The 15,461-nt window shown below is 43.4% G+C and overlaps 1 protein-coding gene across 1 annotated transcript in view; it reads left to right on the forward strand.

The window, feature by feature from the left end:
* The window catches only part of BCR (BCR activator of RhoGEF and GTPase), an 841,427-nt gene that overhangs the window by 748,642 nt on the left and 77,324 nt on the right, over positions 1-15,461 (forward strand). Inside the window, exons 14-15 of the mRNA XM_044069810.1 lie at positions 1,051-1,190; positions 8,105-8,239. Of these exons, the coding sequence (XP_043925745.1) occupies positions 1,051-1,190; positions 8,105-8,239 (275 nt within the window). The remainder of the gene's footprint in view (positions 1-1,050; positions 1,191-8,104; positions 8,240-15,461) is intronic.

A 15,461-nucleotide genomic window follows, 5' to 3' on the forward strand; every position in this document is an offset into this window, starting at 1 on the left:
CTCTTTCCTCCCTTACCTCTGGAGGGAGAGTAGTAGGTTCAAGAACCAGGCCTTTGTACTTCAGATTTGAGAAGGGGCTTTCTGAAGTTCTGCATTGTCCCCCTTGCTAACAATGTGCAGTGCGTCAATCTGAAACTGTTACATGCAGGCACATGTAGGTGCTAAATGGTTGTCACCCACAGGTGCTCCAAGAGCCAGATCTGTGGCATAGAGGGGATAAAGCCCTTACTAAACTGCAGCACCTAACAGAAGCACTAAATGTTCCAACTTGTGGAACTCAAGCCAAGAGCCTGAGCTGTTTGGTGCAAGTCACACAGCAAACAGAGCTGAATTCAGAGTCCAGAGGTGCACTTCTTCTCAGAAGGCAGTACATAAAGCTTGAAATGGCCACTGCAGGGAGGATGATTCTCCATGGAAGAGAGCTGGCCACCTTTCAGCGCCAGGATGCTGGCCCACTCCCTACATCTGACACTCACTGCAGAATGAATGAGCTAATTGAAATTCATGGGCAGGAATGAATGGACCATAGGGGCCATTCCTGGCTTCCACTACCACAGAACATATGGACTGATTAGAAAAGCCATTGTCTCAGACCTGTGGGAGGAGGGATAAAAAACATTCCTGGTACAAGCTCGCCAAGTAGTATTGAAATCCCCACCCTCTCTGGTGACAGGAAAATGGAATTACCTCAGAGTTCTAATCTGTCCCCATTCCTCACTGGTTCTGTGGCATCTGAGCTGGTAGTCATTTGTCATAGCTGTCCTCCTGTGCACCACTGTCACTTGTGCCTAGCGCTTGCCCATAAGGGTTCTCTTTCCTGGCATCTCCCAAGTTTTATATCACACTTGAGTCAGGAATTCTGTAAAATAAAGCAGTTTTATTTCAGCACTTTCTACACCTGGTCTGACATGCTTATTAGTTAGGAGGGGAAAATGGTAAGAGAAACTCAGGCCTTGTAAGTCTTTCTTCTGTTCGGAATGTCTTTGGCATTCTCTGTGATTTGATTTGTTCATAATTTTATAGTATTGTATTGTCTACTTTTTTTTCCAGACGAGAAAGGTCAAAGGTGCCATACATTGTCCGGGAGTGTGTGGAGGAGATAGAACGTCGTGGCATGGAAGAAGTTGGCATTTACCGTGTCTCCGGAGTTGCGACTGACATTCAAGCACTGAAGGCTGCATTTGACAGCAGTAAGTGTATTTTTTTTTTTTTTTTTTTTTTTTAAGTGTGTGTACATATGCTGTGAAAGCATCAGGAAATAATTTTGTTCTTAATGACGGATAAGCTTCTTAATAAAAACGTTGTGAAAAGTCTCCCATTGTTATGATGTTTAGATACGGCCTCAGAAAGTCAGGTTGAGTTTCCATTACATAAAAATAAATCTCGTCTGTATCCCCAAATGTAAGGTGTGTTCACTCCATTAACACTAGGCCCCCAGAACTAACAGTATTAATATTTATGTTAACATTCTTTAGAAAGTGGAGAATCTATAGGATATCTTGTAGGCACATAGTGAAAGCTATGTTTGAAAATCCTGAGAGGTTTGGTGGAAAAGCCTTTGCAGTTTGATTGCTTCGCTCCCCCCTCAAACTAGACTATTAAGGGTTTGGCATGAGCACTCACTATGCCAGTGTGACAGTTTCAGCAGTGTGTATGTTTGGGGTGGTACATGCGGAAGTGTGCTTTACAATGGCCCTTACCATCAGAGTGAACAAAAGTGCAGAGAAAAGGGGAAGAATCCCTTGTGTGACATCATGTACGAGAACAGTGAGCCCTGCATTCCCTCTTGTTTCCCTGTGCCATTCTTGGAGTAGTGTCTAAAGGGGTGGGCCACATTATCCACCTGGGGCAAATTATGTGCTCCATATGAGCTGCTTTTAAGTGAGTTGAGTTAGAGAAAAGCATCCATAGATTAAAGAGGAGGAATCTGTGAAGTATTTACTCTAGTAGTATTTCATCATAAAAATGCTTCTTGTTAGAGTGTGTGTGCGAGATGGAAATGACAGCTGTTAACTAAGGGTCTTCATGGTTAAGTGATGGTGAAAGAGACTGAGGTGCTTGGATCAGTCTGCCTTTCCTTGCATGCAGAAGTTATGTTCATAAGTTATGTTCGGCATGTGAGGATGACAGGGGTAAGAGTATGAATTGAATAGCTGGTCTACTGTTGGAGGAATAGATTTGGAATTCACAGTTTCTATGCATCATTTGAGGGTGCATTGAGCAAGGTATAGGAAAATTTTGGGGTGAGTGATGCAGCAAAACAAAAAAGTGAGATGTTCTTCATCTCACATTGCTGCAGTCCTTACACTTGGGTAGTCCGCTGTCCTCGGTCAGCCCGAATATCAAAGTATAAGGCTGACGTCGGTCAAGGCGCATTTGACTGACATCAGGACGTCGGGGTACAAATGCGCATGACCGACATCATATCCTCAGTCTTTTTTGCCGCATGGTCCGATGCAGAAGCAGCATTGCAAGTGCCGGTTGGCGTTCTGAAATTTTTCGATTTCGGAGTTTCAGACCGAGTCAAAGTTGGCTAAGTACCCCGTTGGGGCATATTTTAGTTTTTTCTTGCCTCAGTGGTTTACCGGATGTCAGAAAAAGTGAATAATTGTATTTCTTGTGGGAAACAGATACCGCATAGAGACCATCATACTTTGTGTATTCCTTGTTTAGGGCCTGAGCACGACGTTGTTGGGTGTCGCTCTTGTGCTAGATTCAATAAGCACACTATAAAGAGAAGGTTAGATTGTGCCAGGTTAGTCTTGGAAGCGGTGCAATTATAAAATGCCGTTGGATGCTCCGACGCCCGCTTCTTCGAAGAAGCGCAAGGACAAAGCAGTTAAGCCTAGGCTAGAAGAACCGTCCGTACCGGACGCCGGTTCTTTAGAGGTGTCGGTGGAGCGGTGGTTCCACCGGAGGTTTCTTTGGGATCCCAGGGAGAGACTTTGTTATTGCAGGATGTGGCCTCTCAGGAGGCAGGTCAGGCTGAAGGGGCTTCTCAGGTTACTATACTCCCCTCCCTTCCTAGGGTGGTTAGGCCCTCTCCTTCTGTTTCCAAGGCTTCTCCCAGAGGCAGGCCAGGTTTAGCTTCAGTTGGTGTCACCCCTAGTTCTTCAGGGACTGTGCCCAAGAAGCATATGCTTAAAATGGCAGAAGATTTGATTATTTTGATTAGGGGTTCTTTGCCCCCTCCTGATAAAAGACCTAGGGTGGAGCCTAAGCTAGGGAGTTTTGAGCAGGCTTCGGATGTTTCAGAGTCTTCGGCTGAAGACTTGCAGGAGTATTCTCCTTATTCTGATTCTGATGTGGATGATTCTACTCCTTCTGCTTCTCCTCCTGAGGATTTTTCTTTTTCAGAAACTCTTCATTCCATGAGGGAGCATTTTAAGTGGGAAGGTCAGGACTTCTCTGATTCCAGGAAAAGGCTTAGGGAATTTTTGTTTTTACCCCAGCATAGGCCTTTGGCTATACCTCCTGTTTTGGATGTGGTAGAAGATGTTTTTACAGAGGCTTCTCTTAATCCTGATTCTTTGCCTCCTGCTCCTGTTAAACCGGATAGGTATTACAGGGTGCCTGAAGCTCATAAGTATCTTTTTAAGAGTCCTAGGGCAGACCCAGAAACTGTTAGCCAGGGGCCTAAAGGTGTTAAGGCTTCTGTTGTCAAGAATCCGGTTCCTACAGATAGAGGCCAGGGCTTTGGATAGATGGGGAAAGAAAGTTTATACTTCTTCCACTCTAGCTATGAGGGCTTTGAATTGCCAGTTCCACATGTTGAAATACCAAAACTATCTCCTTTCACAATTGAAGTCTAAGGTTGATGCTCTGGCAGAAGGTATTGATTGTAAAGAGTTACAAGATTTAGTACATGTTTCTGAATAGGTGGGTAAGCATTCTTTGCAATGTGGTTTTGATGCTGTACAGGCCTCGTCTAGGATGGCTGCCACTGGGTCAGTTCTTCGCAGGCACGCCTGGCTGAGGGATCAGAATTTATCTGACCATGTTAAAACAAGGATTTTAGATGCTCCTTTACAATCTGATGTGTTGTTTGGTTCTCCTGTTGAGACAGTTTTAAAGAAAATGGAAGACAAGGCTAAGTCTATGCAGACTGTTAAAGATTTTTTGCAGGTTCAGCCTCCAAAGTTTAGTAGAAATTGGCCTACTAAGGGGTGGGCGTATCCTTCTTATGATTCCCAGTCTAGGGGTAGATCTAGGCGTGGTAGGGGCAGAGCTCAGGGCTCTTTCAGGCCTAGAACAGGGAGTTCTCCTGCACAGTCTTCGGTGAGGGCAGGGGTCAGTCCTTTCGTAAACAGACCCAATGACCTACCTTTTCAGCTGCCAGAGCCTTCTCGTCTGGCAGCACCTTTGGGAGGAAGGTTGGCACTTTTCAAAGAAAATTGGAGTTTAATTACCCAAGACAGATGGGTATTGGATATCATACACCACGGTTACAGGTTTTATTTCCATACCTTGCCTCCTTTCAAAGGCATGCCAGACGTTCCTCCTCAACAAAGAATAGAGGCTCACAAGCAAATGTCTCTGTTACTCCAAATAGGGGCCATTCAGCCGGTTCCTATGCCAGAAGTGGGCCTAGGATTTTATTCTCGCCTGTTCCTAGTACCAAAGAAAGGGAACACATGGAGACCAATTTTGGACTTATCTATCCTCAACACTTATCTGGACATTCCCAAGTTCAAAATGTTGACGTTACAGCAGCTTTTACCTCTGCTGGGCAAAGATCATTGGATGGTAACTTTGGATCTCAAGGAGGCTTATCTTCATGTTCCTATCAGACTGAGTTGCAGGAAGTATCTGCGTTTTCGGGCTGGGACTTCTCATTATCAGTTCTCTGCATTGCCCTTTGGCTTATCTACTGCGCCCAGAGTGTTCACGAAAGTTCTGGCTCCAGTGATAGCTTTCCTCAGGTTAAAAGGAATACAGATCTATCCTTATTTGGACGATTGCCTGATTCTGGCTCAAGGAAGGGACGAGCTTCTTCATCATTTGGATTATGTGATAGCAGTGCTAAGATGCCTGGGGTATTCTGTGAACGAAATAAAGTCCAGTCTAGTACCCTCTCAGGACATGTGCTTTCTGGGTGTGAGACTGAATACAGCATCCCAGATGGCCTTTTGACCCCGGACAAACAAAAGAATCTTTCCCTTTACTTTCATCAGTTGTCTCATCAGTCCAGGCTGACTGCAAGGACAGTCCTTCAAGCCTTGGGGTTCATGGCATCTTGTATTCTGGTGCTTCCCAATGCCAAACTGCATATGAGGAAGCTACAATGGTATCTCAAAAATGTATGGACACAGCACTGCCAGGATTTGGACACTGTCATTCAAATAATACCTTGCATTCAAAAGGAATTGTTGTGGTGGGCTCAGGAATGTCACCTAAACAAGGGACTCTCTGTGACCCGGCCAGAGGCGAGTCAGATTCTAACGACAGATGCCTCAGACAAAGCTTGGGAGCTCATCTGAATGGAAAGTGGATACAAGACAAGTGGCCTGCCAGACTACAACATCTACATATCAACTTGAAAGAGATGTTAGCAGTCCAGTTTGCATTAATAGCTTTCAAGGATTTATTTCTCCCAGGGCAGGTGTTGATTCTAACAGACAACACAACTGTCATGTGGTACATCAACAAGCAAGGCGGAACACATTCTTATCCTCTATGCAGGCAAGCAATGATTTTGTGGGAGACTGCTCTCAGTTTACAGCTAAATCTTCAGGCAAGGTTTCTGCCGGGAGCACAGAACTCCTTAGCAGATGTGTTGAGCAGACAAATTATGGATCCCCACGAGTGGAAATTGGATCCTCATGTATTTCAGAAATTGACAGTGTCATGGGGAACTCCAGACATAGATCTGTTCGCTTCTCCACTAAACCACCAGCTGCCAAAGTTTTGCACAAAAGGTTTCATCCCACAGCTTGGAAAGTGGATGCTCTTTCTTTCAATTGGAGCAATCTTCATGTGTATGCCTTTCCACCTCTGCCTCTCCTCCCAAAGGTACTACTAAAGGCCAGACAAGACAAGCCAAGGATGATTTTGATAGCTCCAGATTGGCCTCGACAGCATTGGTACCCATTACTGAGAAGCCTGGTACGGAAGCCTCCATGGCCTTTGCCTTCGATTCCACACCTGTTGTCTCAGGAGGACAGTCATTTGCTCAATGTCAAGCTTCACTCTCTGCACCTAACAGCCTGGCATATTCTGTTTTGAACCATAGTGGGCCTCCAATTCCACAGCAAGTTTTGAATGTTATTTTGGAAGCTAGAAGGCCTAGTACAAGGAAAGTGTACGCAGATAACTGGAAGAGATTTTTATTTTGGAGTGCAGCAAAGGATTTTGATGTTTCTGAGCCTAATTTAAGTGTGGCTCTTCAATATCTTACTGAGTTACTGGACAAAGGTTTGTCCTTCTCTTCTATTAAGGTTCATGCTGCAGCAATTTCGGCTCACTATGATTGTGACCCACCATTGTTTTCTCATCCTTTGTTCAAGCAATTTCTTAGAGGGGCAAAGAATATAAGACCCCCACGAAGAGCTCCTACTCCTGCTTGGGATCTCAATTTTGTGTTGGAGAAACTCACTCTACAACCTTTTGAGCCTGCAGCTACTACTGAATTAAAGTTTTTATCATGGAAGACTGCTTTTTGTTGGCTATTACCTCTGCAAGAAGGGTTTCTGAGTTGCAGGCCCTTATGGCGGTTGAGCCTTTCTTAATTTTCCATAAGGATAGGGTATCTTCACGTACTAATCCTTCCTTTATGCCTAAAGTGGTTTCTAGTGTGGCTTTAAACCAAACTATTCATTTGCCTACTTTTTATGCAAATCCCCAAAATAAAGGGAAAAGATTTTGCACACTTTAGATGTACACAGGCAGTTGCGATATTATTTGGACAGAACTAAAGGGTTCAGGCAGTCTCAGCAGTTATTTGTTTCTTTTGCTTTGAGTTCTCAGGGCAAGCCTGTGTCAAAACAAACTATTTCTAAGTGGATTGGGTTTTGCATTGCTTTCTGTTATTCCCATCATGGTAAGGAGATTCCAGCTGGGATTAGGCCTCATTCCACTAGGGCTACTGCCACTTGACAGCTTTTTTGAGGGGGGTGGCAACTAAGGACATTTTGGAGGCAGCTACTTGGAGTTCAGTGCATACTTTCTCTAGGCATTATCACCTACCACTTTACTCTAAATCCAGGGCTGGTTTTGCCACTGCTGTTTTGCAGGGCATTTTGGCAGCTCCTGCTTCCTTATAGTTTGGCCATCCTCCCTTACCTCTGCTTTGGGATTCTACCCAAGTGTAAGGACTGCAGCAATGTGAGATGAAGAACATAGTACAGTTTTGTACCTACCATAAATGTAGATGTTCGAAGATCCACATTGCTGCAGTCCAATTTACCCTCCCTCCTTCCCCTCTGTAGTTAGAGGCGGTTGTGTGGGTTGGATTGTCAATAGGGTGTATATTGTATATATTGTACATATTTTTAGTGCTAGGATGGTTGGTTGTTTGTTTGCTGTCTTTTGGTTTTGACCTTTATTTTTAGGGTCTTCTGACATCTGGGGCAAGAAAAGACTGAGGATATGACGTCGGTCATGCGCATTTGTACCCTGACGTCCTGATGTCAGTCAAATGCGCCTTGACCGACGTCAGCCTTATACTTTGATATTCGGGCCGACCGAGGACAGCGGACTACCCAAGTGTAAGGACTGCAGCAATGTGGATCTTCGAACATCTACATTTATGGTAGGTACAAAACTGTACTTTTTTTAGCCTTTATAACCCCCCCCCCCCAGCTTTGTTTGTCCTCATATTGGTTGCTGCCTCTTGACAGGATATGCTGTCAATGTGGTGGGACTTGGAGGGACACTAGCTTCTTTTTTGTCTAACACATGAAACAAACTTGGAGTATTCCGAGATCCACGGCATAGTAAGGAAGAACTGTAGATGGTTTCTGGAAATGACAGCACAGCTGATGCTCGTACCACTCACAGCTTGTATTGGAAAGGGTACAGTAGAAGCATTGATGTGTTCTCTGATGTGCAGCCATATTGTCACTCCGTCTCCACCTGTACTCTTCTGTTTTTCTTTTACCTGTAGATGACAAGGACATCTCGGTGATGATGAATGAAATGGATGTGAACGCCATTGCCGGAACACTAAAACTGTATTTCCGAGAACTGCCGGAACCCCTATTCACAGACGAATTGTACCCCAACTTTGCTGAAGGCATTGGTACGTGTACAAAGAAGTAGATCATGGTTAATGTAGATCTGATGAAGTACAGTTGCTTATCATGGAGGGTCTTATAAGTTCACTTGGCAGAGAAAATAGGCCATTGTAGATGCCCTGTATTGTGTCAAAGATCTTAGGGCAGCACTCAGCATTGAACTCATCATTTTCCCCCACTGATTTTTTTCTCCTCATTGCCTTCCCAACAGTAAAGTTTCCAATGTCCCAGCTGTGTCTATGCACACTACTGCACCCCCTTTCACCTGCACCCCATCTCTGATGAGCAGAGTACCCACAGTGTCAGGCTGTTTGAGCATGTGTGTATGTTATGTGTATGCTCTAAGGCAGCTTAAAGCATATTAGTTGATGAGCGCACACATCCTGTTTCTTGTGCCATGTTATGCTAGGACACCACCCCAAGCCTCTGTTTAATATCTAACAGAAACTGACTGCCCTTTTGCTTTCAAACAGATGTGCAGGATTCGAGTCTGACATTATAAAATTCCAAATGCCAATCAACTGATTTACTCCTGTATCTGTAACCCTTAGTATTTATTCTAACCAGTGATAACTTTCTATTAAACCTTGTTTCCTTTATATTTAATTAAATATCATTATTTTCTTGCTTCAAAAACCTCCATTCGTACTTTAGTACTAGGCTAACTGCCCTGTGGGCCATTTTAAGCCTAGCCAATTTACCCCATTTGAGAATCGAACCCTGCACCTTGATTTTATAAGGTAAACACCTCAACTGTTATGCCAACCTAGATTTCAAACTACCTAGTTCCCTTCCTTATTAATTTCTAATCCTCTTATTAACTTATTCATAGTCCATTTTTAATGCGCACTTCTTTTGTCTTGCATCACACCAGACTTGCACACAATCTTTTTTTACTTTATTTTCGGTATGAAACATTTTTACTCCTTTATGTTAGTGTAGGTTGCTTCTCTATTTGTTGTTCCTGCTTGATGCTGTTGTTACCCATGTTTCTGTTATGCATTTTCCTAATTCTGTCTTTTCGTATGTGTGTAGTACATGGAACACTGTGATTATGCTCCGATATTCAGAAAAAGAGAAATCAGTTAAGCTCTTCTGTAGTGCAAGACCGGACCTCAATGAATGTTATGCACCACATGCTTAACTTGTTAAGATCGGACCTTATGCTAACCAGTCAAATGTGCCAGTACTGACCAACAAAGATAGTGGCTGAATAAAAAAGCAGTTTTTTTTTTCTGCCTTTTGTCTGTACTGATATTTTTCCCTTCCTCTTATAAACTTAGCTAGAATAAAAGGATGTTTGTTCGCCTCCATTTTCTAAAGGGTACAAAGTCTGAAACTCAAATGTCTGTCATTATTTAGTGACTTTGGCCCTCATTGCTTTGTCCAAAAAACAATTTTGTTATGAGAAATAGATCAAATGTATGATGCAAAAATCTGGACATTTGAGAGGCATTATAAGGTGAGTGTAAACATAAGAGACTGTTACAGGCTCTGACAGCGCTCGCTAAGTACTTTATGGTAAAACAGCCTTTTGTTTCTTTTCTGTAACTAGTAATAAATGGAGCAGATAAAACTCTGTGTGCTCTCAACATGGATGCCAAGATTCAGCTGTCGAGCTTTGCTTTCGAGGTGAATTTCTTGGCATCCATATTTTGAACACGTAAGTAGGACCCCCCCCCCCCCCCACTCAGTCTTCTGTTTTCTTTGTCTTTGTACTTTGCATATTACTTAATTTTTTAAGGTCCAGTCTAAAAAGAAGTGAATAAATAAGTGCAACAAATGAGTGTGCAACTCAAGCAATCAGTTAATGAATTTGTGTAGCCTAACCTCCCACAGCATGGATAAGCTGGTGGTGGGTGGTTAGTCTAACCCAACCTCTCCACTTAGCTTCTGCAGCTGATATAGTCTATGTGTTTAGCTGTTTTTTTGTTTCTTTTTTAGTGAACAGTGTTAAATGTAGCATGAGATTAAGCCAGATTACAGTGGTCTTCCATAATTATAAACCTGGGTCTGCACGGTTCTCATTGTGTAGGGCTTCCATGGATACCATCTGTAGGCTTTTGGTTGAATTATTTTCTTGCTGTTGACATTGTGCACCCATATATTTATGTGTTAGTGTTACAAGTGTCATAGAACATAAACAGGAGGGCTGTTACTATGTTTATTCTGCTTTCTAACTGTTTAAAGCAGTGATTTGTGCAAACAGCATTGCACAAGGAAAAGATCATCATCTCTTTTCGGTTTATCATGGTTAGGGGTCGCCACAGCAGAACAATGGTCCACAGAACGATTGGCAGTGGAGTTTTACATTGTTGAGTTGCCAGCCTGGCGCCCAACCTTCCACAGAAGGCACACACACACTCACACCTAGGGTCAATTTAGAGTGTCCAGTCTACCTACAGCATGTCTATGGGATGTGGGAGGAAACCGGAGCACCCGGAGGAAACCCAGGCGACCACAGGAAGGAAATGCAGATTCCACACAGAAGGCACCCCAGCCAAGGATTGAACCGCAGAACCTCTTGCTGTGAGGCGGAAACGATAACAGCTGCACCACCGCAGCTGAAGCTAGACAAATTTTTAGGTTATTGAACACTGATCAGTTTGCAATACAGGCCTGATGTTAGAGTTGAAGGGGCTATTTGGAGGTTGAATAGTAATTTTGTTAAACCACGATTAGTAGATTTTATAAGTGTGGCTAGAACAGAAGTGACCAAATGGAAAAGAGTGATACCTAGAGCATGTAGGACAGTATTACACTTCAAAAGACAAGAAAATACAAAGCTAAAAGTAGCTTGGCGTGAATAATTAATAAAGGTATTACAGGTGATAAGTACAGGGAAATGCATCCTAATCCTAGGTATGCAACCAAATCAAGAAAGTTTACATTGTTTACATGGAAATTGTTTTTACCTTTTGAGACTTGCACAGAGTGTTCATTTCAAGTGTTGAAAGTACCTTTACTAACAAAACACATGATAGTTAGGAGAGAAACGATACGTCTTAGACTTGATTCTTCTTCTTGCTGTGGTTGTACCTTCCAGATGGAAGGTAACAACGAATTGTGCTAGAAAGTTCCTTCTGTTATGTCAAGGATGCGCCACATTGTCCAAGTCTGGCCATGTGACTGAAACCATGTAACTTACTTGCTTGCATTATTTGAGGGTGTAATCAAAGGTGGACCGAACCTAGCATCGTTTACAGGGAACGACAACTAGGACAGAAAACCTAAACTTAAGCAGTGCGGTGTATATACAAAATGGATGCTGCACCGAAATCAAAGTGCAGCTAAATCACATGATATAAAGTATGAGAAAACAGGGGGAAACAAAGTTAAAGTTGCACAATACCTGTCAGATATGTTTGCACAAATATTTTTGTATCCCTACAAGGCTTGGAAAGAATGCTCCTGCAGACAGTAGGCACATGTAGGAAATGTGATTTCTCAGAAAGATGTTCTTGGATGCATATACCCTGGGAATGTACTGAATTGCTTCAGTACAGTAGTGACTTGGATAGTATGCTTAATCATATACTCTGAAGAGAATTCAACCTCAGCATAGGGATGTTTGCGTTGTTATTGTAAATGAACATGTACTAAAGAATGAAAAGCTTTGCTGTCATTGGTGTTAACTGCTAAGAAAACCATCATCAGAAAATGGAAAACCAGAGAGAAAACATCAAAAAGAGAGGTAAAAAAAATGATTACAGAGATTAAAAATCTAGACCTGACAACTGTTGGAGATAAGAAAGAAAACTCCATGGTACAAGAATGGGCTGGATGGGATTGTGTAATGGACGTTGAGCTTGAAGTGCACTTTAACACTGAACAAAGTATTTAAGATGTATAGGAAGTCAAATAAAACACAAAGATGATCAAAAGCCCTTCTGTAGACACAATAATCCAAAAAGAAAAAGAAAATAACAGTAGGGCTACCACGGCTCGTAGCATACAATTTAATGAAGTGCACACAGGATAAGCACTTTCGGAAACAATTCCTTCATCAGATCCAACACAATGAAATACAAACTTTGAAGGCACATATTTAAAGCTCAAAAGCACCAATAATCTCATGAGAACAATTAAAACCAATAAAATCATGTTTTTGTCTGGGGTTCACTCAACTATAAGGCTTGCGAGATTTGTCAGGCATTTGTCCCTAAGATGCTCTGCAGTCATCTTTCTGAAAAGTTTGTCTGGAGAATCAGAGACTTAGGCGACTAGCGCTTGCAATGGGAGGGTACGTTGGATCCTTCCTATGAGCCTCTGAAGAAGAAGGTAAAAAAGATTAGGCCTGAATTTATGGCTGCACCTCTGATCTGGGCATCCCTCTCGAGGCCATTGAGCGCCTGGAGGTCTGTACGGTGGCTGGTTCTCTTCCTGCAGCGGGTACTAGTTCAGAGGCCGTTAGGGAGAGTACCATGAGTACATCTGCAGAGGTTTTGCAGACTTCCATTCAGGATGGTAAGGGGGAACCACAACTCGCTTCTCTAGACACCCTTTGCACTACTTCTCCTTGCTTAGCTGCTGAAGACAGTCTGACGTCTGTGCCAGATACTAGGCCTGCATCACTCACTTCATCCCAAGCTCGGGTAGATCCTCCTCTTCAAAAGAAAACAGAAGCATGTTTCTCCTTCACAGGATCTTTCCCTAGACTGGCAGGCTTTCTGTCATGGAATTCTTAATGCTTTTCTAGCCTTAAGACCTTCTCTGCTTTACCCCCTACTCCAGTTTCCTCCCTCCTCCTTTGCCTAGGAGTTCTGCTGTGGAACAGGACCCTTCTGGAGCAGACGTTTTATCTTCAGGTGAGTCACTTGCTCACTTAACACAAATGGAATCTCCCTTTGGTTATGCTTCCCCTGAAGTAGATTCACATGGTGGTGATTCCTCTGAGGAAGACACCTCTTTTGGAGAGTGAGTTTCCAGAATGAGAGATTTTTTTTTTTTTTTCAAATGGGAAATTTTCAGAAGAGGTACTACTACCTGTTACAGTGGACTTCCCCTTACCCTTCTGCTATTCCACCTGTGTTGCCTGCCTTCCAGGATGCTCTTCTGTCAGCTTCTAAAAGCCCTGACTCACAACTTCCTGCCCCAAAAAGGCCGGATAGGTTTTACAAGGTCCCAGAGGACTGAAAATTTCTTTTCAAATGTCCTCCTCCAGACCCAGCTGTGATTTCAGTGTCTGTAAATAGGCCTTCCATGTTTCTGCCTTCCACCTCTCTCCTTCCCTCTGATAAAGATAGAAAGATGGATGCAGAGGCTAGGTAAACAAAGTCTACACATCATCTACTTTGGCCTTCAGGACCATTAGCTACCAAACTCATGTGTCTAAGTATGTTTTGGCCCTGCTTTCTCAGACTTCATAGCTGCTGACAGACCTTCCAGATGGTGCAGCCAAGGCACAACTTGCTTCCCTTTTGACAGCCTCTTCCCAAGTTACTCATCACTCCGTAAAGTGCAGTTGTGATGCAGCTGAGGTATGTACCAAATCAGCTGCATCTGGATCTGTCCTTTGGAGATATTCTTGGCTAGGATTGCAGCCCTTGCCTGATGATATCAAGGCAAAACGTATGGCTGCACCACTTGGCAATTCTGCCCTTTTTGGTGCTAATGTTGCTGCCCTTTTCAAATCCATTCAAGAAAAAAGGAAAAGAGGTGCAAGAACTTAATTTGTACCCCCAGTTCCTAAGTGTCATAGGAATTACCCTTCCAAACCACAGAGGAAGAAAACCCATACCCCTCCTTCCTCTTCCAAGAAAGGGACACGCAGTCAGAGCTGTTCCAGAACTCAACCAGCCACTGCTCAACCCCCACCCCTCTTTTCCTGACAAACCAGGTAGTCTGTGACTACCTGCCCAGACTCTCCAATATTCCTGTTTCCCAGCACCTTTTCTCACTTTCTTTCTTCATGAACAAACATAAGCACACACAAATGGGTCCTTTCTGTTGTCCAAAATGGATACTACATAGGTTCATAGGTAGTACTAGGCTGTCTGCCCTAGGGCATTTATAAGCCTAGCCAGAATGTGTTGGCTTTCGCCTCCCTTTTAGATTTGATTAGATTCCTGAGCCTCTGTCCAACAGGGCCATGGAAGTGATCCCAGGAGTAAATTTACGATTTCCCATCCACTCTTCAAGATTTCTCTTGAAGAGGGTCAGTGAGGGGCTCTGCCTAACATGGATTGGGATTCTATTCCAGAGCGAGGGAAGTCTCTGGGATATGAATCTATCCCTCCAGTATGTCCTGGTTATTGTTGTGCTGAGGTTTAAATCCCTGGAATGTGTAGCTCTAAGGGATTTGGTTTTCTTGAGGTGGAGCATATCCATTCATTCCGGGTTAGACATGGCCTTGTACGTTAGGCAGAGATCGCCTCCGAGTAGGCGGTAAGCAACTGACTAGAGCTGGAGTTTCTTTAGTGGTTTGGAAATCCATCCTTCCTTTCATGGGCATACGTCAGCACCCTGGAGACCAGCTTCATTTCCCTCTGGTGCTTCGAGACCTGATCTCACAGGGGACCATTTAGGAAGTTCCCTCTCTGCAAAGAGGAAAAGGGTTTTATTCCAGGAGGTTTCTAGTCCCCAGAAAATATGGTCCATGGAGACCCATCTTAGACCTGTCTCACTTTCATCCTATTTCTATAGGTTCCCACCTTCAGGACTTCAGGATGCTCACCCTGCAAACCTTGTTCCTTCTCTTACTACCTCAGGCTTTTCTGGTTTCTCTAGATATCAAAGATGCATATCTTCATATTCTGATTCACCCTCTGTTCAGGAAATTCTTACACTTTTCTGTTGCTTCATTTCATTTTCAGTTTTGTGCTTTGACCTTTGAACTCTCTACAGCTCCAAGGGTATTCACAAAATGTTTGACTCCTGTCATTGCCTTTTGCAGACTTCACGGAATTCAGCAAGCCAAACCAAAAATCATGTTGGCCAAGACAGCACTGGTTCCCTCCTCTTCTGCAGCTATCCAAGGGCAGTCATCCCGAGATACCTCACAGGGTGGAGCTTCTCACACAAGACAAGGGGATCTCTTATTCATCCACATTTAACAACTATGAACCTGAATCTGTGGGAGTTAGGCTTCTGATCCCTTTCTGACACCTTTTCTATGAGGATGTGCTTCTAGTCCTGTAGGAGGCCAGGAAACCCAATACTAGGAGATCCTACTTGTCCAAATGGAAGAGGTTCTCCACCTGGTGTTTTAGGAAACAGCTAGATCCA

The sequence above is a fragment of the Protopterus annectens genome, chromosome 4.part0 (genome assembly GCF_019279795.1).
Source record: "Protopterus annectens isolate FY-2018-M chromosome 4.part0, PAN1.0, whole genome shotgun sequence".
Classification (NCBI taxonomy): Eukaryota; Metazoa; Chordata; order Ceratodontiformes; family Protopteridae; genus Protopterus; species Protopterus annectens.